Raw genomic sequence first — 22,189 nt, forward strand, 5'->3', positions numbered from 1 at the left:
GCCAACACAGATGTTCTGAGTTCCCAAAGGGAAGGACTGGGCGTGGCTGAACCTTGATTGACAGTGGTAGTGCATCTCAAGAAGGAGACGGAGGTTTTCAGAACCAAGAACAGCCTGGTATGCAGCGCAGACTCTGTGACAGGCACTGTGACCTTTGGTCAAGGAACTCAAGGCAGACTCACAGGAGGATACTCTGGGGAGCAGACAATGGAGACTTCTCTGCCCTTCCTCCCCTCAGCTCTGTTTTGGGGGCTGCTAATTGTCCATACTCACTTGAGAGCCATAAGGCCAGGAAGCTAGAACCATAGAGCATGGGGTGAACAAAAGAATGGGGGTGGGGCACTGAGGAACCAACAGAAGGTTCTTACACAAGCTCTAACCTCTACGCCCTTCACATCACACCAGAGACAGCAGAACCCTCACCTCTGTGACCTCACCTCCATCCAGAAGGTGCTCACGTCGGAGAAGAGAGGGTGCAGACATGAGTTACGGGAATATGGCTGTTTACGCCCAGGTTCCTAAGGCAGCACGTGGGGAAGAGGGCTGAAACCATCTCCTCAGTGTGCAGATTTTCACCCAATTCCCTTGTGTTCAACTTATATCCGGACGTATCTTAAGCTCTGCTTGACAGGGATTCTCTGGAGTTTTTCAAGGTGATAGAGAAACACATGTCTCCACCTTTAGCCCAGGCTGCCTCACTCTGTGCTTGGCTTTTCAAAGGGGGACTTGGTTGGGGAAGAGGGGGGGCTTTGAAGGGAGGACAGAGGAGGACCAGAGGCCTTCTGTCCAGTCCCTCAGACACCAGTCAGAGTTTGCAGACTTTCATTAATCGAAACTGCTGAAACTTACTTGATGTTCCTTCCTGTACAGTGTGCAGGTCTCTTAGGCTTCTCTATATTTTTAACCCCAGTAAGTTTCTAGAAAAAGGGAGGACGGAGCATGCAGTTGATCCACCATGCTTCTGCTTCTCTTGGAGGAGGAATTTCTGTTTTAATGGAATGTTAGATGCACAGGACACACGGAAGGGTTTCAGAAGATCAAGACCATTCCTACAGCTGTGGACGAGTGACCTGTACATTTATTTTGTGAACTTTCTGTCTTCCCCACATCTTTCCCACTTGCCCTATAGGATATCAGTGCTGGGAAGGCCGATGAGGTGTGAGAACCACTAAGCTGCAACAGGCTCCAGACCTGGTGTCCTTTGCTTCTAGAAAGATCATCTCCAAGAAAGGTAAGGATACCTGGAGCTCTGTCTGTCTGTCTGTTTGTTTTAATTTTTTCTTTCTTTTTGTTTCTTTTGGGACAGGATCACCTTATGCAGTCTGTCCTGTGATGTCCATCAGTCCTCCCAGCTCCACCTCAGGGTGATGACATTACAGGCATGAGTGTACCATACTCAGCTAAGGCTTAAGACACTGTTTCTCAGCCGGTGGGTAATGACCCCTTTGAGAGTTGAATGACTCTTTCACAGGAGTCACATAGCGGATATTCTGCATGCAAGATACTTATATTACAATTCATCATTTTAAAGTCTTTTTAAACAAAAACACCAGAGAACACTCCTGGCAGAGAAGATGTCAAGGGCAGAGACGAAACTGAAGGTGACTAGATAAATCCCAGGAAGGAAGGGAGGGAGGGAGAAAAGGAGGGAGAGAGGGAAGGGGGAAAGGGAGGGAGGGAGGGAGGGAGGGAGGGAGGGAGGGAGGGAGGGAGGGAGGAAGGGAGGGAAGGAGGGAGGGAGGGAGGGAGGAAGGGAGAGAAGGAAGAAAGAAGGAGGGAAGGAAGGAAGGAAGGGAGAGAGGGAGGGAGGGACTGAGGGAGGCACAGAGGAAACAGCTAGGACTGGGAGGATGGAGGACTGACAAGAAAAAGGACTGGCTGGAGTAAAGGACAGCAGAGCAAGTGGTCAGGGGGAGTGGAGACGAGGCCTCAGAAAGGATGCAGTCACTGGTGATGACGTCACAGGGATGATTTGGGAGTATCGTGGAGAGGAAGTACCATCAGGAAACAAAATAGCAGAGGCAAGAGGGTAGAGAAAGAAGGTGGGACAGAGCCCCAGATGCAGAGTCTGGACAGGGAAGCTGCTTACACGGCAGCCATGTTGGCCAACTACAGGGTTCCCTTCCACAGCACTCCTGAGGTGTGGCTCTGATGCCCACTGTCCAGTTTACAAGGAGTCAGCCTGGGTGGCAGCATACATAGTTTTAAGAGGAAACACTAGGCCAGGCCACCAGCAGACTGGGCCCAGGTGTGTAGGTAAGGGTTATATGGTGTCTCCCAGGGGCCCTCAAGTCTGAAGTACGCTTCCTAAACTCATAAATGGTGGGTCATTCCTACAATGCCAGTCCTCAGTTAGCAGAAGCAGAAGGATCATGAAATTGAGGCCAGCCTGGGCTATGTAGGCAAGGCCCTGCTTCAAACACAGCAAAAACAAGCAAACAAAAAAAAAAACTAACCGACCACCAGCAACAACACAGTGTGAATGTTTTCAGTAGTGAAAGAGATGGACCGTATGCCTGTGATTTGATATGAGGCTGAGTCATGATGGCACACACAAGTGTGGGATAGGAGCCAAGCCCAGGAACTCAGCTGCTTGAAAGTTGTAGGCCCTGGAAATCAGATGCCCATTTGCACAAACTACACCCAGGATGGACAGAAAGCTTCTAACAAACTACCATAGACACCGCCCTAATCCCAAGATTTGGAGCCTGAGTCAGGTGTGTTGCAAGTCAAAGGCCATCATGGGCCTCAGAGTGAGACACTGTTGTAAAATGCAAAATAAAACCACACTCAACCAGGTGGAGTGTCACATGCTTTTAATTCCAGCATTTGGGAGGTAAAAGCAGGTGGATCTCTGTGAGCAGGCTTATGCCTCTGTGGTCTGCTGAGCCAGTTTGTCTGTGGCAACATGTGTCACCAGACATCTTCCCTTTATTTCAGCTGCTCCCAAATACTAATACATTTGGTGACTTTTTCCTCAGAGAGATGGTGCCGCCATCCCTGGAGCTATGATGTCGAGAGCCATGCAGATCAGGTCCCTATCTGACCTCGCGGATAGACCACTCAGAATCCAGCTATGGTGTCGTTGCCAGAGTCTTCTTCAGGAATAAAATTCTGGGGTATTAGCAGTTTACAAGAAATCAGCAAAAGGTCTCCTGCTAAACCTTGAAAAGGACATTAAGGAACATTCAAGGCAAGGCTGTGTCACCAGTGCCCTCTGCTGGTCATATCTAGTATTACAGCAGACACAAAGGGGAGGAAGTTATAGAGACAAAAACCACTCTTGGATTCTAAGGTTCGATTGAGGATTGTTAGGAGTGGTTGCTGTCCTTCAGACCTTGAACATTTGACTCTCAAAAGACCCCTGTGTGTAGGTAGTGTTACTCTCACCAGCAAAACTTAGGCTACTGAGGAACCAGAGACCAGTGGCTTGTCCACCACGGTCATAGGTCTGAGGCCACTGAGTGAACCTGAAGTCAGCCAGGGAGAATTGGACCATAGAACCACTCTGCTGCTTTATATAGGGAAATACTTTCCAAAAGATGCTTAGTGCATTGTGCTTAATGGATTATCTGACCAGTATTTTCCAGCTATGGCTCACTATCAAGAGGCTGGGAAGTGGACTCACTTGATAAAAAGGGCCTGAGTTCAGACACATAGAAAGCCACTGTCTGGAATCCCAGCCCTGGGGAGGCAGACAGTGAAGGATTCCAGAAGCTTGCTGGCCAGTCAGCCTAACCACAGGTGACAGACAGACCTGTGGAGTCAGTGACAGACACTATCACAAAATGTAAAGTGAAAAGTGATTGTAAATGAATGACTCCTGACACCGTGTCATTCTCTGACCTCCATGTACACACATGCAAACACATACACACAGAGATATGCACACACATGTGCATACACACATGCAAATGCATACACACAGAGACATGCACACACATGTGCAAACACATGCACACAAATATGCACACACATGTGCAAAGACATACACAGACATGCACACACATGTACAAACACATGCATACACACAGATGCAAATGCACAGGCACACACACGCACACATGTACATGCACAAGTATATGCATACACACAAACGAATATACTCACCCACACATACACACACACATACACACACGTACACATATGCACACACAAGGTAGTTCCACATGATGTCAAGACTATAGGGATGTACCAGGAAGGGGTTCTGTGATACAAGAAGCTGGAAAGATGCTTGATTAAACAAAATTTTCTTGTGATTGTTCTCTACTCATTGTGCTAATGTGAACTAAGAAAGAGTATTCAAAGAAGCAGGAAGCCATTGGTCTGAGGCTGTCTTCATATTTTGAGTCCTACGTAAGAATCCATAACTTCAATATATAAACATCCTAAGTATAATTTACTAATATGTAATTATATGGTATATATTAAATATATATGTAATATATATTTTATGCAGCATATGTTATATATAGTATATGTTATATATTATAGTATATACACACACATATATGTTATATATTATAGTATATATATACACATATATACATGTATGTATACACACGCGCGCGCGCGTGTGTGTGTGTGTGTGTGTGTGTGTGTGTAGGTCAGCCAATCATAAGCTGCAAGCTTTAGCCAATCACAGTAAGTCCCTAGATGAAACCATGCTAAATAAGGCAATTGTGGAGCCAGAACCAATCAGGCCATTTCTTTCCTTTGAGGCTGTGGCCAGCCTGTAACTGGCGGCTCACACTGCTCAGTGGAGCACTGAAGCTCTCAGGCTCTTAGTCAAATAATAAATTTATTTTCCTAAAAGTTTTAATAGATCTGTATTCCCCAAACTAATTAGAGGAGGCCCTGTTGTTTAGCATGCTAATATTTTGAGTCAGATAATTTGTCGTGGGGGCATTTCACAGCATCTCTGTCCTCCACTCACCAGACACCAGCAGCAGCCTCCATTCTTGAAACCCCTGATTTACACTGTAGAACTCTGCTCTTCCTGAGCCAACTGACCGACGAAAGTCACAGGGGACTCACATCTGCACAGACGGATTGTGCCTCCACCCTCCGGATGAGGAAATGGTAGCCCACTGAAGTGAATGACTCGCTCCTGACTGACGTGAGCCGTGCTTTCCAAATCAACCCTGGCCTTAGGCTTTGACTCTGCCTTAGCTTCCTTTGCCACACTGTAGCTGGAGGCTGGGATAGATCTAGAAACAATCAGATCCACAAAGCTTTGCTTTAGTGAATGCTGTTCTTCACAAACAGTCAGCTGTATGCCTTTTGATTTGTCTGTCTCCCTCTCACCCCCATTGACGAACACTTAGACCCACGCTAAAGGAAAGACACTGGCACATGTGTGCAGTTCAGAGGCCAACCTGTGGGAGTCTGTTCTCTCCTTCTAGCATGTGGGATAGAAGTCTGAATTGACTTAACTCAAATTTCATGTCTTCTCAGCATTGAGCTAAAAATAAAAAAAAATAATAACATTACCATTAGAGGGGCCCCAGCTTCATTTATGGAAAATGATATTTTCTTCTGTATAACCAGTTACCAGTTTAGACATGGTGGTAAATTGCTTGCTGCAGTAACATGAAGACTCAACTTCAGACCCCAGCACACACATGTGGTGTGCACAGAAGTGTGCACCTATAATCCCATACTGGAGAGGACCGCTTGGTCTTGCTGGCTGACCAGTCTAGCTGATTAACGAGCCCCAGGTCCTGTGGCAGTGCTTGTCTTACAATGCAAGATAGAAAGTATTTGGGAAGACACCTGATGTCAACCTTTGACCTCTACATGCAAATACACATGTGTACATACACAACTATTACACACACAGGCATGCATCACACGGCCATATACACATGGGCATAACCTACACACACAGACACACACAAAATAATTTGTGCTCAGTAAGAGGAGACATGCAATAAAGAGTGTGGTCCTGTTGTGTGTACAATGTATCCTACTATGACCGGTGCCAGAGGTGGGGAGCAGGGAACATGAGAGAAGCCAGGGGTGACAGAGTGCTAAACACCTGACCCGGGGGGCCCTAATCCATCCAGCAAGCTCTCACCTCTTGCAGTTTCTGCCACACCCATAGCAGTACCACCAGCTAAGTGTACAAGCACTGTGCCTTTAGGAATACTTCACTTTCAAACCACAACAGAAGTGATTTCCCCAGAGCCTTCAGAAGTAAGGGGGTGAATTATAATTTCACAGTTCTGGGGACCATAATGAGCAAAGAGAACAGGGAAATAGTTCAGCTCCCGTAACTGGTGACTACTGTCAAGCCCTTTCCCAAAGGCACCTTTAAGTGTCAAGCAATAGTACTTGCTCAATAAACTTCCTTAGTTTCTTTTTAATGTTAAAATGCTCTTCAGGTGAATGGGGCTAGGGACCAGAAAAAAATGATAATTAATGATAATAAATAGAGACAGGATGGCAGAAGGGACACTTTCTCTAAAAAACAAACAAATAAACAGCTGGAAACTTCTCTGCCTTGGTCCAGGAATGTGGTGAGGAAGTTACAAGGTGGAAGACTCATCTGTAGGGTTGGTGACTTAATACATCCCTTTTAGCCTCACCCTGGGCCCCAGCTTCCTGTTCCGGCTGAAGAGATCATTGTAGACATGTGTGCAAGCATGTAGGATGTTAGTCCCTGCCCTTAGGCCTAAGCCTGTCCTGCTTGACATCAATCGATCAGACACTGCCCAAGGACTGCTGCTCATGAACCAGCCTTATTCAGCTCACGGCTGGAGAGGACAAGGCAGAGAAACAGTATTTCACTGGCAGCATCCCTTGTGAAGGGTGCTTCCTTAAAACAAACATTTGAGGACCTGTCTTAAGAAGTAATTTCTTAACTGGTTTGAAAGGGGAAATCCTGGTTCCCCTTTCTCAGCTCACTAACAACTAACATGGTTCTTTTCTGAATGCTGCTGAGGCAAGCAGACTCAAACAGAAATTGGAACACCAGTGTGCAGAGGAAGCAATGGTCTCACATCCTTGAGTGTGTGAGCAGTTCTCCAATCCACTGGGGATCCGTCACATAACTTAAGTGTATGAGGCAGCAGTCCCGACTCCTTCTCAGGCTTCTCTTCGTCTCTCTTGCCTTCTCTCTCCCCAAGATCTCAGGATCCTACTTCAGCCCACTAGTTTCCTGCTGCTATGGTCTGTCCATCTGTCCATGCTAGCCAGTGACTGAGAGTAAGGAGGCCGAGTTCTCCACTAGGGCCTTTCTCCTGCTATCTCTCTCCGTACAGATGTGAGACAGAGGCTATGGGGCCATGCTTACCCACAACTCCACTCCTCTTTAGAACGAAACTGTGGGTACCTGGGAACCCAGAGGTTCCTGGAATATGGTTCCAAGGCGGATTGTGAAAGAGAGACAGTGTTATGCAGAGGGGCCATCATCTTCCAGAGAACAGAAGATTTTGAGATGCAGCTCTCTTGGGTTCCAGTGAAGATATGGCCATAAAGTAGGAGGAGAATGCTTCCATTTCAGACATACAGTCTGTGAGCCCATGTTTGTACTTTTTAAAAAAAGGTTTATATTTATGGGGCTTGAAGAGATGGCTCAGCACTTAAGAACACTTACTGTTCTTATAGATCCTGGGTTTAGTTCTCAGCACCCACTTGGGTGGCTTACAACCATCCTTTAACTCCAATCCCAGGGACCCAATATGCCAAACACATACATGGTACACTTACATTCATGCAAGCAAGATATAGTTTGCCTCTGCCTTCCCAGCAATGATACTATGCATGTGCACAAGGAGTTTAATGACTGAGCTATCTCCCTGGCCCCTAACATCACATTTTAAAACACCATTGACATGTGGTTTATCTTTTTTGCTGAGCTTTGGGGAGTCCCTTCAATTTTACACTATCCAACCCTGGTTCTTCCTGCTTCTCCGAGGGCCCCTACCCTCCCTTTCTTCTGTGGCTGCCCTAGTGTATGTAGGCCTTCCTATGTCAGCTAGTGAGCCTCTGTTCTGTCCTCAATGTACCCAGCACCCAATCCCTGCTGTTTTCCTGGAACAGAGGCTCAGCTGTGTCCCCTGGGGCACTTCTTAGCATCATGCTGTGAGGACTGCAAACACCTTCCTGTCAATGTGCTGGGTGTCACTGTCACTGTGATACATGCTACGGGCTCTACTTTGCAGCTTTGTTCCCCACTAAATCTTCTATATCCCCCTTGTCCTTTGGCAAAGCCTCTTGATGTTCCCACTTCAATGTATCTGGGCTGCCGGTCCGCTCATGGAACTGCCTCTCTTCCCTCCTCTTCAATATGGAGTCTCATTAGCCTTCAGGGATCCTCCTCCAGCTGCAAGAGGAAGCCATCTCACCAGAAGCATTTTGAGAGCACCTCAGTGTTAGTGAATCTTCAGACCCCTCACCCCTGTCTTCCTCCCATCAGCTCACTAGAAAACCCCAAGGGCCCCGGAGCACAGCCTGCACTTTACTGTCGCCCAAGACTGGACAACAGCATTGTGCTATCCCCAGCCTCTCCAGCCTTCAGCCCTTCTCCTGTCCCTCTCTGACATCTGGTTCATTCCCCAGCCTCTGCCTCCATTCTGTTCTCACAGAGTGTTCTCTCCCTCCCTCCATTTGTTGGATATCCCAGGAATGCCTCAGACTTGATTGAAAACAGTTTTCTTTTAAACTGGCTTATTTCCCAGGGCCACACAGAACAAACTTTATGGCTATAACTCCACCCCACATCCACAGAGTGGCCTGCTCAGTACTGTTGATGGGCAGTGATCTGCTGCTGCCTTCTCTTCTATTCCCATCCCCCACTTTCCATGTGAGGTTAGGAAGTGTGGTTTCACAGACTGCCCTCCAGAGTTCACCAAGAGGCATCCCAGGAACGTCCTTGGCTTTTAATGCCTTCTCCAGAACTCCTGTGGAAATCTAGCTGCTCTTGTGGACAGTTGCTGAGGAAGGACTGGAAGAGCCTGAAGCCCGCTTACCCAAAGACAAGATAATTTCCTGGAATGCTAGGAGCAATAGTTCTTGGAAGATAAGTCATATGTTTTCACTCCCCTAAACAGTCTGTCTGAACTAACTACACCAGATGTGCTTGATCACCTGTAGGCAGGGCAGGAAATGTGTCAGGACGTATGCTTGCCCCCCATTGGACCTGATTGAAGAAAAGTGGGTGAATTATGAGTTTTGTCTTTTCAAGCATCTACAAAACGTGACTCGTAGTCATTCCCTGGGAACCCATGGTGGACCTGGTCAGAGTCCATCCACTTGGCTAGTACTTAAAGCTTCCTTCAAGTGTGGCTCAAAATTGTGGAACTGGTTTTTCGTGAATGAATCACAATATTAACAGGACCTCTGAGAGGTATTTAGGTCATGAGGTCCCTGCTTCAGGAAGGCACTTATTCTACTGAGAAGAAAGGAATTAGGTGGGCTCTCCTGTAGATAAAGACAGGGAGAGGACATCGACAGAGGTAATAAAGGCGACCTGCTTCTTCCACACCATCTTGACTTGAGACAAAAGCCTGGCAGCTTCTGTCTCCCACCAGCAGGCTCCCTGGTGATGGACTGGCTTAGCAAGTTCAAGGCCTGATCAACCATCCTATCTGTTTGCAAACTGACTAACCCTAAAGGAGGGGAGGAAAACTCTTTCAGAAGCTTTAGGGAAGCCCCAAGCCTTGAGAAGAGATTGGATTTTCTGCTTTCAGAGTCTTTTTCTCTGTATGTCTCCTGTGTGCACATTTCCTCATGTCACTCTGTACCCACTCAGGCCACTCTGGGTTTGTCAATCATGTGACACCCTCACCCCCTGACGCATATAACAAAAACAGTTGACAGAAGGTTCAGACAGGGGAGACTCTGCTGCTTCAGTCTGCTCAGTATTATCTCATTAAAAGTCAACCTCCTCCTCCTCCTCCTCTTCCTCCTTCTCCTCCTCCTCTTCTTCTTCCTCCTCCTCTTCCTTCTCCTTCTCTTCTTGCCCTGCCCCAACACAGACAGTAGGAAACACTAGTGGGTGGGCTGGGGATATCTGTAACACACTGTTGACTCACTTTACTGTTTGAGAAGCTCAGGCTGGGCATATGAGTGCCAGGCAATATGATACCCAAGTATTACTGAGAACTGGTCAGACTGAAGACATTCCAGGAAGGGATTTGGCACTAAGTTTCCTCAAGTAGAAGAAAGTATGCAGGAGAGAAAGAAGGGGGAAAATATAGACTTACCTATGTTCTAGGAAGATGTGTAACTATGAGAAGCATTAGAAAGCTAAGTTCACCAGTTACATGATCCACTGAACTTGGTCCTTAGAGTTTATGTGCAGAGTGCCGTCATGTTCACCCCAGATTCGTGTGTTTCAACACTTGCTCTTTACCTGGGAGGGTTGGAACCTTTGAAGCCAGTTTATCATTGGGGTGGGCCTCTGGAGGTCTAGCCTAGCCTTCACTCTGAGCTAGCTCTCTACTTCCTGCCTGTTTTGTGTAAAGGAGTCTGTACCATGTTCTCTTCTTTGAACTCTGCCATCTCTTCCCTGTTCCAGCAGAGCTGAAACCATTAGATTACAATAAGCTTTTCCTCCCTGACATCGGCTCTGGCCGGTATTTTATCACAGTTGTGAGAAAAGTCACCCCTATGCATCTTAAGGGATGCCTCAATTTTAAAGTGATGACCAAGTCATATTGTTAAGATCACTCTCTTGCTAGGAGTAGTGACATATTCCTCTAGTCCTAGCAATCAGGACATAGAGACAGGAGACAAGTTCAAGGTCAGCCAAGGCTTCCTAAGAAGACCCTGTCCCATAAAACGAAAACCAAACAAATGAAAAAATATTTTATCCAAATTTACTTCTTTTTAAAATTCCATTCTTTTTCAGATAAAAAAAAGGTATAGGTTGCATGTGATTTTCTATGTTAGTATAGAAGTCTCCTTCCTAAATGTGCAGGGATTACAGGCGCATGTCACCATGCTCAGCTTTCAGAGTCTCTATGTTGTGGTTTTTGCTTTGTTTTGTTTTGTTTTGTTTTAATACCTTGAAACTAAATCATGAAGGACTAGAATGGAGTTGTCCCCTCTGGCTCCCTTGGTTTTAGCAGGGACTATCAGGACTATCAGGGAGATGGGCTGGTGGGGGATGGGGGGCGGGGGGTGAGTGGCAAATGACTCAACGTGCACTTATGAAACAGTGCCATCTAGAGGCAGCTGCTTCAAATGACAGCTCACCTGGACCTTGGTGGGCAGCTGAAACTGACATCTAGAAAAGAATGTAAGAGCAGAACCGGCATGTACTCTACGCAAACCATGGAATGAATAAAACCGGAAACTGGCACAGTCACAAAACAATATCCAATAGTAGTCTTTAACAAAAGCTTGACCAAACAGGATTCTTGTGGCACTTCGCTCCCTTGTGTGGCCAATCCATTTCACAAACAACTCCAAAGGAGGAAGAAATTGAGCAGTCACATTGTCAGTTAGAGTTCATAAAAAAAATAAGTTCTGTATTTAGCTTTAAAAAACTATCCTAGTGCAACTTAAATGAAAAAGGACTTCTTTAAAAAACAGCCAGTAGCAGCAAAACAGTGTCAAACATCTGTAAACAAACCCTTATCAACAACCCTATACCTAATAACAAAACTTCCATACCCCTTGAAAGCATTAAATACATACAAAGGGGGAATTTTAGTCCACTTTTTCTCACTACAAAATACTTAGTATCTGAAACAATGTTACCAGCAGCAGACACAATTTGGTAACCTCATGAGGTGTCTGGAACAACTTTGGGCCATTATGTCTCTGCAGCGGGCAAGCTCTCCAGATGTTGTCTCCGGGCTGTGATCCTGGCACAGCGGGGGCATCTTGAAGACTGGAAACACTGTTTGTGAAAGCAGGCCCTGCACCCTGTAAGTGAGGAGATCAGTGGTCAGCAAATGCACTCCTTAATTTTTCACACACATCTGGATGCTCATTCCCATCCTAAGGAGGGAGGAAACCTGAGTCCAGAACCCCAAGTCTTACTCTCAGGACTATCAGTTACTCAACAGCTCTTGGCTAAGAGCTCAGGAACCCAGTGGAGGTGGTTGATACTACATGCTTCCAGATTGGCCCAAGCTCTAGGGGTGGTTCCCCTCATCTTAACTTGGTGGCTGATGGCTCTTGCAAGGTGGCTTTGCTTCTCTGGAAATGGCTCTAAATGGGGCAAAGCTACCTTTCCAAGGTCACGCTCTTTCCTTGGCACCAGCTTGTATCCAGAGGCTGGTTGCTATGGACTTAGAACAGCATTGAGATGCTACCTACACTGCTGCCCAGAGCTCAGTGAGATGGCCCAGGGCTTCTTGTAAACACTCTGTCTAAGTCTGCTGCCTGGTATTCAGTTACCTCCAGCCTGGAATTCCCTGATTCAATTCACTTCTCTGGAGACCCTGTCCTGCAAGACTAGGGTATCCTAAGAAGAATCATGTTCACATAAAAGATGAGGGCAGGGTCCCCATCCAATTCCTTCCCATGCAACACAATCAGAAAGCACAGGATTCCCTCGGCAGCCCCGGCTGTATTTAACTTTGCAGTTAAGTGAAATGATTTTGAAGCTGATGTTATTAGAATGTGGTACCTGCACATCTTCTACACGTCATGGTCTGAAATGGGAAGATGACAGTTGTGCTCTGGCAAAACTCACAAATAAAGCCCTTCCCCTGGCACAGCTGCAAAAGAAGGCATCTCTGGTCACAAGGTGGCACCACTTCTTGTGGTGGGGGCACTAGGCTTCCATTTACACAAAACTGTGGAAGCATCTATTTTTCAATGTCTATGATTTTAGCCTTTAGAAGAATGGATCAGAACAATAGCAATAGAAACCACACTTCAAAATGGCTGCTTCAGGGCAGAATGTGTTTCTACAGGGTATGGGCATTTAAACCAAGAAGCTACAGGGTCCCATCTTGAGTCCCAGTGGGATGTCTTTGGCTAGCTAACTCGGGGCTGTGAGTCAATGCTCTCCATGCTCAGGGCTGTGATCAAGACTCAAGAAGAAGAAACACCTCTCCCTGTATCCTGGCATTAGGAAGGGAACTTATCCCAGGTGAACCCTTACCTCACAGCTGTCCACGTGGGCAAGAGAAGCTCTCAGGATGTCCTTGAGCAAAGGTGCCAACAGTCCTTTCTTGGTCCTGAGGAAGTCATCCATGGAGAATATGTGGCACTCATCAGTCAAGTGGCTGGGAACCTGCTCAAACTCCTTCAGCACACTGCCAGAGAGAAGACAGTTCCCTGAGGTCACCTATGCTTCCCCTCCCCTCCTAATTAAAAAGCTCTCTTGGGGCAGGGGCAGGGGCAGGGGCTCAGTTAGTAAAGCGTTTGCAGTACAAAAATTAGATCCAAGTCCAGATCTACAGCACTCCCACAAGGAGCTGGGCACTGCACTGAGGGCCTGCAGTGCAAGGGAGACACAGGGGAGTCCCCAGAGCTCACTGGAGCTAGCCAGTTGGTGAGTGGACTCCAGGCCAAGTGAGAGACTGTGTCTCAAAAAATAAAGGGGGAAACGATTAAAGAGATACCTAACATCAACCTCTGGCCTCCACATGCACAGAAAAATAGTGTACACACATGCACACAAATACACATATAAAACTGTATCTATAAACTTGCATTTGATAATGTATACATGATGTAAATCTAGCTATTATCCCATTACTGAGCACCTGACAGATTTCTCTGTTATTTCTTATTTTAAACTTATATTTAATGTCTTCCCATGAGAACATCCCTAGAGTAAGCTTTGAGACATCATTTCTGGAAACCGTACTCTCACTTAGTGTGACCTGCACCCTGCCTCTGTGTGAGGCCATGGGAATTCTTACAGCAGCACTACCCACAAGAGGCAGAGGCAGCCCCTTTCCCTCAGATTAAAAAAAAAAAAATCAATATCCACACACAGTGGATACTATTTAGTCCACAGAAGGAAGGGGATCCTGACACAGGCTGCAATGTGGATAGACCTTAGGAAAATCTTAAGTAAAATAATCCAGCGATAAAAGACACATAGTCTAGGATTTATATCCACAAGGTGCTTAAGAGTGATCAAATCTATGGAGAAAGAAAGTGGGTTGCTAGGAGCCAGGATGCAGGAAGAAAAGGGATAGGAGGATGGCTAGAGATTGCATCCTGCAAGAGATGAAAGTTTTGCAGATGAACAGTGGTGGCAGAAAACGACTCTTCATGTCCATGAGTTTAAAGTGGGCGGGAGAATATAACTCTGTTGCACGTGTTCATCACAATCTATTGCATTTACTATATTTACATTGTATCTATACTGTAGCCAGTGGCAGAGGTAGACTTTTATCTTTGTCCAATTGCTCTTATTAACTCACATTTGTTTGTTTCAGTGTTGGGCATCAAAAATAAAAGGTTCTGAGAAGCCAGAGATACTGGGGGAGGAGCCAAGATCAGGAAGAATATGCCAGGCAGGGGCACAGAGCATCTTCCCTGGGAATCATACCTGTCAGCAAACCTGCAAGTCTTCAACAGCTTCTTGATATGAAAAAGTTGCTCCTGGATGTCCTAAGGCACAAAGTCAACCGTCAGGAATGAGATGTGTGGCCACCACAGTGTGAACAACAAACCTTTAGGTTATTTGAAATACTGTGCTGGCGAGCAAAACAACTTCCAAGCAAACAACTCCTTCAGCAAGGGCTCATAACTTAAACCTTTGATACATGGGTCCTGAATGGACACAGGTTTATTTGGGCCTTAAAAAGAGCCTACACAGGCGAGAGGCCCTGGAATCATCAGTCTGCCTTGTAAAGGGTCTGGGGACACCCTGAAACCAGAGTGGCATGCATTTCCTACCATGGGACATCTAACCTGAACCTACTTCCTCATCCACAGAGGCGTCAGCTCACCTTCACCCTATCCAGTTCCTTAGCTTTTGCATAGAGGCTGTGATGCCCGCCTAACAGGTTGAAGACAGGCTGATGCCATATGCTGTCCAGTAGCCATTTAGAGAAATCGCTGACTTGGTACTTCCTGAAGTCCCACATCATCAGGATCCGAGCAGGAATACAGGACTCTGCAGATGAGTGGCAGCTGTCACAGAAGTACTTCCCGAGATACTCACAGTATCGGAGCCGCTTCACAAACTCTGTAGAGGGCAGGAGGTGACACCATATTCATGATGCTAAGATCTGTCTTAGGCCTCCTCCCCATTCCTATGCAAGGTTCAGACTCAGATGAATGTTCACCGTGCTAAAGCCAGATCCAACTGCCAGGCAGCACAGCTCTGGTATTGACTTCGGGATTTCACCTGTGGCCATTTGTGGCTTGCTGTGGTAAGACAGATCCCAGAGAAACAGAATCCTCCCAAACACTCTTGGCCCAGGGAGTGGCACTATTAGGCGGTGTAGCCTTGTTGGAGTAGGTGTGGCACTGTGGGTGTGGGCTTTAAGACCCTCATCCTAGCTGCCTAGAAGTCAGTCTTCTAGTAGGTGAAGATGCAGAACTCTCAGCTCTGCCTGCACCATGTCTGCCTGGATGCTGCCCTGCTCCCACCTTGATGATAATGAACTGAACCTCTGAAGCTATAAGCCAGCCCCAATTAAATGCTGTCCTTATAAGAGTTGCCTTGGTCATGGTATCTCTTCACAGCAATAAAACTCTAAGACACTGATATAACTCACCTTTCCCAGCATCAAAGTCTCCACCATCTCAGGATCTACTCATTCATGCACCAAACTTCAAATGCTCACTGTACATCATCAGTACAGAATAAATTATGCCCATCCCTCTTCCTAAGACCATGAGGACAGACAAAAATGGAAGCAGATTCCATGAGGGCAGGACCTGCAAGATCCCCTGCTGTACTGACAGAAAAGAATGAACTCAGGAAGGTTCGTAACTGATTGGTGGAGTCAGTCGTGTCTGTGTGGTTTCTGACTCACGCATTCGGCATTTAGTATGGCATTAAGATGTACAGATTAACTAACAGACCTGTCTCTTGCTAGGCTAGCTGGGAAAATGAGTCATTTAAAGAAGACACACTGTGATTGTCATTAATATGTAGTGAGATAGAGGAAGCCCTGGCTGGTTCTGCTTTCAGTTTTAATGTCTTGAAATAGACATCTTCTCTGGAGAACAAGCAATCCCCAGGCTCTGCTGAAAGTCTTGCATGATGTGTCTTGGGGAAGACTACTTTGCAGGACCTTGGCCATCCCATAAATGAGTCACCATGTCCTCAACTCTCAGAGAAGTCTTGCCAGGGGCCATTTGTTTACTCTGTGGCTGTGCCTAGAGGACCATCTTCTAAGCAAGCATAGCTGAAGAGGTTGATGATGAACAAAACCAACAAGGCTTCTGCCTACTAAGAGTGATCTAGGGATGGATGCCATGCTGAGAGCAAACAGTAAGGAGGATCCCATGAAGAGCACAAACAACTGTCTGTGGCCAGATGGGCACGTTCCACAAGGTAGCCATGGAAGATTCCAGGAAAGGGGGAGGGGAAGAAGTAGAGTAGGGAGAAAAAGAGGATAAAGATGTGAAGAAAGCCAAGAGTTTCTTGGAAGGAAGTCTACAGGGAGGGCATTCTGGGAAGAGGAAACAATAGGTTCAACCCCCAAAGTCAGGAATAGTTGGGCTCTCTGAGTGACCAATGGAGAAGCAGCCAGGATGCTGGCCCTCCTTGCTCCTGGCTTGTCATGCAGTTTTGTAGGGCATGGTGGCCTCCCAGTAAAGGCAGGGCCACCTCCACGAATCCTTCACAACAAGCTCACACAAAGAAGTCAAGTCATTCTCACACTAAAGCAATGCACAGTCTAGGTCTGCTGATCCTCACTCTGTTGTCATGGAACAAGCAAGCAGCACAGGACCCATACTTACTGGGCTGTATTGGAGTCCCACATCCAGCACAGAAGAAGTTCTGGGCCACTACTGCTGTGTCCCTCCTGAGGACAGAAAATGGCAACTGTTACACATTTCAGAGCTGGTTAGTACAGAATTTTTCGGTGATAGAAAAGCAGTGGTCATCTTGTGTGCTTCTTGGTTTAGGGGCTTTCATTTTGTCATCTTTTCATTTAAAGAAAAATTTACACTTATCCAATATGGTCTAGTTGAAATCTGTGGGCCTTCTAAATCTAGGACTCTTTAAACGTCTCAATTGTCCCCAAATTAGCAGTCAGTATCACATATAACTAACACTTCTATTATGTTGGGGGCCGACTTTTAGCAGAAAGCAGCTATCAGCTTTGCAGCCATCTTGAGCCATATACCCTGACATGAGACTTGGATTACAATAGCCTACAACAGCTGAGCACACTCCGATAATCTTGGTTTAGATACCTTGAGATTAAAGGTGTGTGAGATTAAAGGTGTGTGACTTAAGAGTATGAGTTAGAAGTGTAGAGATCAGATTTAGAGACAAGATCTAAGGGCATGATTAAAGGTGTGACCAAAAGGTGTGGTTTAGAAGTGAGACATATAAAAGGCAGAGACAGAACAGATCAGAATCAGACACATCAGACGTTAGGGAGACTCAGAGGAGAGAACCAGACACAGCAGAGAGAAGACAGGTAGCAGGCACTTGGAAGAGAACTTGGAAGAAGTAACTTGGAACTTGGAAGCACTAGGGACTAGGAACTAGGGATTAGGAACTCAAGACTTAGGATTTAGACTAAGAAGAGACTGAAGAATAAATGGGATTGAAACACACTGTCTGGTCTCCATTCTTCGAGTCCGACCTCACTCTTTCTCTCTTGCTGAACCCCGACCCGCGGACCGGAGCAGCAGCTTGGTCCAGGATAGAGTGGCCGCCCCAAACGTGGGTCGGCCCGGGCCTCAACATTTTGCTTGGGCCGCGACATTTTTTGGCCGCCCCAACGTGGGGCTAGTGTGGATCCCAACATTTTTTGGCACCCGAGCGTGGGGTTAGTGTGGTTCTCAACACTATTATAGAGTCCTTGGGGCTTCCCACTGCCCAGGCACAGAAGCCAGAGTATACTTGAAACAGCCAAGGAGACTAGACACAACACAGTTCTACATGCTTAGAAAGGACACACATGAATAGATGCAATAAATACATTAGAATAAGATGATGTGAGACAAAGTTATCAAGACCTCTTGAGGAGGAGTGCTCTGGCAACAGCTGTGCACTGATTTCAACAGTGACCTAGAATTATGGGTAAAGTGGTAAATTTAAATTTTTATTGTGATTCAAGGTCAACAAAAATTGCCAAGGTTAAAAAAAAAATGTTAAATCTCTGTCCATACGTCTTAGAGGATTCTGGGAAACTTGAAGGAAAAGATATCCTATACAATGAGAACAACATGGCTCAGTGCCTATAGGACAGATTGTGCCCAGGCAGTCACAACATCCTTCCTGGCATCAGCTAAGCCTGAGAACAAAGACCATAGACAGAGACACATAAGAGCCCATGGAGGGCAGGGAACATGGCTTCATAACCTTTAAGCTTGCATGAGAGACCAAAAGAATAGAAAGACTGCACATAGTTAAACTAGGTTGCCTATAATTTTTACCTGTAGTCCATTACATATTCTCAGAACAAATTACAATTAACATATTATGTGCACACTATAAGTATGGCCCTGTACACACATACTATAGTTTAGTTCTTTCTCACATAATTTCAGCTGTTTTTGAGCTTCCGTGGTTTCATAGAATATTTGCATCCTGTTATATTTCTCAACGACAGGTAATCTCCTTAAAATTAAATTCTTTTTTTAAAACTTTTATGCATTCACTTTTTTTAATTGCACAACAAGCAGTTTGGAAAATAGAATCTCATCATTTTAAATTGTTGTATTTGGTTACTGTTTCAGTATTAGCCACATAAAAATTCTCTTAGGTCTTTTAAATCTACAAGTGTTATGTAATGTTCGTAACTGGGGAGGCAGAGTGTACTGACTGGTTTTGTGTGTCAACTTGACACAAGCTGGAGTTATCCCAGAGATAGGAGCCTGCCTTGAGGAAATGCCTTCATGAGATCTAGCTGTAAGATATTTTCTCAATTAGTGATCAAGGGTGGGGGTGGTGCCATCCCCAAGCTGGTAGTCCTGGGTTCTATAAGAAAGCAAGCTGAGCAAGCCAGAGGAAGCAAGCCAGCAAGCAGCACTCCTCCATGGCCTCTGCATCAGCTCCTGCCTCCAAGTTCCTGCCCTGTGTGAGTTCCTGTCCCAACTTCCTTTGGTGATGAACAGCGATGTGGAAGTGTAAGATGATTAAATCCTTTCCTCCCCAACTCGCTTCTTAGTCACGATGTTTTGTGCAGGAATATAAACCTTGAGTACATAGCACCCCCAAAGCCCACAACTGAGTACCAAGAAAACTAAGCCAGACACATTTGCCTTGGTCCCTCAACACATTGTTTTTTCTTTATCTGTTTCCATAGGAACTAGGTGTGACCCATCACAACATATCCCAAGTGGAACCTAGGATTCCAGGCAGCACTCCTTACTTACTTGATTGGCGGGTGAACGGTAAGTATGACTTGGCATCTAGGGGGCACCCAGTCCTCAGTCCCTGGGACCCTTGGCTTAAGCATGACTTCCTGTGCTGCATCCACACTGGAGTCAAAGTCTTCTTCAGCATGTTCTTCATCCCCAACCTGCAGAACACATGAGAGGATTCAGGGCTAACCTCAGAAGGCACAATAGAGAGGTTTAATTAAAAAGGACTCCTAAGTGTGTTTCCCATTAAAATTTACCACCAGAAATTGAAACCGGTTTTAGGTGAACTAATGGTCTTGACACAGGTCCCCTAATTCCCACTGAGCCTACTCTTAGTTTTATTTTTATTTTTGAATGACTGTGTACCTGGTGCCTGAGAAGAGGGTGTCCAATCCCCTGGAGCTGGAGTTCTGTGCAGTTGTGAGCTGTCTGATGCAGGTGCTGAGAGTTCTGTACTTAGAAAGAACAGCCCCACTCCTGAGCCTGAGCCTGCCTTTTTTGGTTTGTTTGTTTTTTTTTTTTTTTTTTTTTTTTTTTTTTTTTTTTTTTTTTTTTAATCTCATTTGTTTCCCGACTTCCCATGTGATGGGAAGGGCTCTTTGACCAGGGACATTCCATGAAATCAGCAGCATCCAGTGCCTAAAGCAGCAGCCAATCAGAGCTTTGCTTTGTCTTGCTGTAGAACCCTGGCTTACAAAACTCAAACAACTTCATGAAATCTTACATTTTCCTATTGTCATTTGAAATCCAAACTCTCTCAATCAGCATCCTGGAACTTCCACAATTTGGCCACTATCATTCAAGTCTGTTCCCATGAACTCCTCCCCACCCCCGCCCCAGCACAGACACATACATACACACACACACACACACACACACACACCACCACCACCACACTTTGTCCAGCCACAGCTAAGTTCCTCTGCTCATCTGAGTTCCAGACCTCCTCCACTTGTGTTTCAACAGCTCTTGCTAAGAACACTTCTCCACGGACTGGATCTGCCCCAGCAACACCTGGCTCAGGGGCTAAGTTCTCCAGTCAGCTTTTTCTAAGTTCCTCTGATGGAATTAGATGCCTGCCCACCCTGACCCTTCCAGAGTGATTTTTTTTTTTCAACTCTTCCTTTAGCATCTGCTACCACCAGGGTGTTTAGCATTCTTTGAGAACAGCATATCCTGCAGCAAAGTCTGGCTTGTTTTCATATCTGTCAGCTAGGTGTGACATCTGCTTTACTATAGCCCTGCACTGATAAGCTCTGGGCCCAGTACATTAAAATAGTAGTAATAAGAGGAGAAAATGAGATATCAGCTTAGGATACTTGGGAGACACTGCATTTTTAGCAAGCCTGCAATCCCAGCACTAGGCAGGCCAGAGCTCAAGGATTCTGTAAGTTAGAGACCAGTCTGTGTGACATAGCAAGACCTTTTTCAAAACAATAACAACATGGTGTGAATTGTTAGGTACATCCCCTGATGTTGAATGGCTGCTCGTATCCATTTTGAAACCTCCTAAACACCTATAAGCCAGACAAGGAAACATAAATATTTCAATGAAGCCGGCCAGTGAGAAATTAAGACCATTTCATTCCATATCGACTTCCATACTTACTCCTGAGCTAGCCACTGTTGGGGAGCCTGGCAGCTGACAATTGACTTCTGACAGCATCCAGTACTTACAGAACCCTCGGAACAACTCTCTGGCTAAGAGCCCAGCAGGACTGAGGTTTGACTTGCACGTTGCACTGAAACACGAGAGAAACAGAAGTTCACAACTATGCATAAGGAATATAGTCAGGGTCTTTGGGGCTTCAACTGTGTGCTGAGAAAACCATTGTGTGAGACTGTCAGTTGCAAGCCGGACATCTAATGCAATAGAGTTTGCCTGTGATCAGCAACAAGTCTCTCATTTATCAAGGGTACCGAGACCTGGGGTAGGGTGAAAATAGTACTTACTGGGCTTAAAGTCAGGAAACCAGAGCTCAAATCCTCCTGATGCTTAGTAGTATTTCAAAGATGGCCCATTCTTTAATCTGAGCACTGGGGTGGCAGAGGCAGGGGATCTCTGTGAGTTCAAGGCCAGCCTAGTCTATCTAGCAAGTTCCAAGATAGCTATAGCTGCATAGTAAGACTCTGTCAAAAGGGGTTGTGGAGCACATTGTGACATCATTTTATAAGCCTTAGTTTCCGTGCGTATAAAACAGGGTCCCCAAAAATAAATGCACAAGGATTCCCACTTGTGGCTAACCATGCCACGATATGTGCTTGTCAGCGACACAGTGTGACACAGCATGCACAGTGGCTTCAAAGAAACCCCAGATATCTGCGGGTCTAAACACAAGAAGACACATACCTCTTTAAAGAGTTATAGGAGCATCTGCAGCCTTCCATGATATCATTAGATTTCCCAAGTTCTGTGGGAAAAGGAAAGAAAGGGTGGTAGGGTGTTTTAGCCTGCCTCACTCAGTTAATATTATAAGAATACAAAGCTAGGAGTTCCCTGCATTCAGGGAACCTGCAATGGCCAGATACCTACAAACAACAGTATGAAATTCCAAGTAACCACTGGAGATGGGAGTTTATATAAACCTCATCAAAATAGCACATCGAAACCACACAGCAGAACTAATGTATGTCTGTATTTTTGTTCAGCTCTGCAAGTGACATCAGACAAGGAAAACAGCTTTTCCTTTGAGTAGCAGGGGCATAACCTCTTCCTGGGAGAGGTTTTCTCAAAAGTCCCCAACATGACCTTGAATGTGAT

The 22,189-nt window shown here is 45.8% G+C and overlaps 1 protein-coding gene across 4 annotated transcripts in view; it reads right to left on the bottom strand.

The window, feature by feature from the left end:
* Positions 1–2,799: 2,799 nt before the first annotated feature.
* Positions 2,800–22,189, bottom strand: part of Rubcnl (rubicon like autophagy enhancer) — a 41,243-nt gene continuing 21,853 nt past the window's right edge. For 2 of the 4 annotated variants that reach the window (XM_076930724.1, XM_076930726.1), the window contains exons 6-17: positions 21,779–21,839; positions 21,038–21,170; positions 19,795–19,878; positions 19,441–19,586; positions 16,846–16,910; positions 14,877–15,115; positions 14,474–14,535; positions 13,070–13,223; positions 12,590–12,680; positions 8,234–11,880; positions 5,379–5,464; positions 2,800–5,210 (exon numbers count right to left, since the gene is read on the bottom strand). In XM_076930724.1, coding sequence (XP_076786839.1) covers positions 11,768–11,880; positions 12,590–12,680; positions 13,070–13,223; positions 14,474–14,535; positions 14,877–15,115; positions 16,846–16,910; positions 19,441–19,586; positions 19,795–19,878; positions 21,038–21,170; positions 21,779–21,839 — 1,148 coding nt within the window. In that variant the 3' untranslated portion in view covers positions 2,800–5,210; positions 5,379–5,464; positions 8,234–11,767. The remainder of the gene's footprint in view (positions 5,211–5,378; positions 5,465–8,233; positions 11,881–12,589; positions 12,681–13,069; positions 13,224–14,473; positions 14,536–14,876; positions 15,116–16,845; positions 16,911–19,440; positions 19,587–19,794; positions 19,879–21,037; positions 21,171–21,778; positions 21,840–22,189) is intronic. The other 2 variants (XM_076930725.1, XM_076930727.1) reach the window with 2 other exon arrangements.

This window comes from Arvicanthis niloticus, chromosome 3 (genome assembly GCF_011762505.2).
Source record: "Arvicanthis niloticus isolate mArvNil1 chromosome 3, mArvNil1.pat.X, whole genome shotgun sequence".
NCBI lineage: Eukaryota > Metazoa > Chordata > Mammalia > Rodentia > Muridae > Arvicanthis > Arvicanthis niloticus.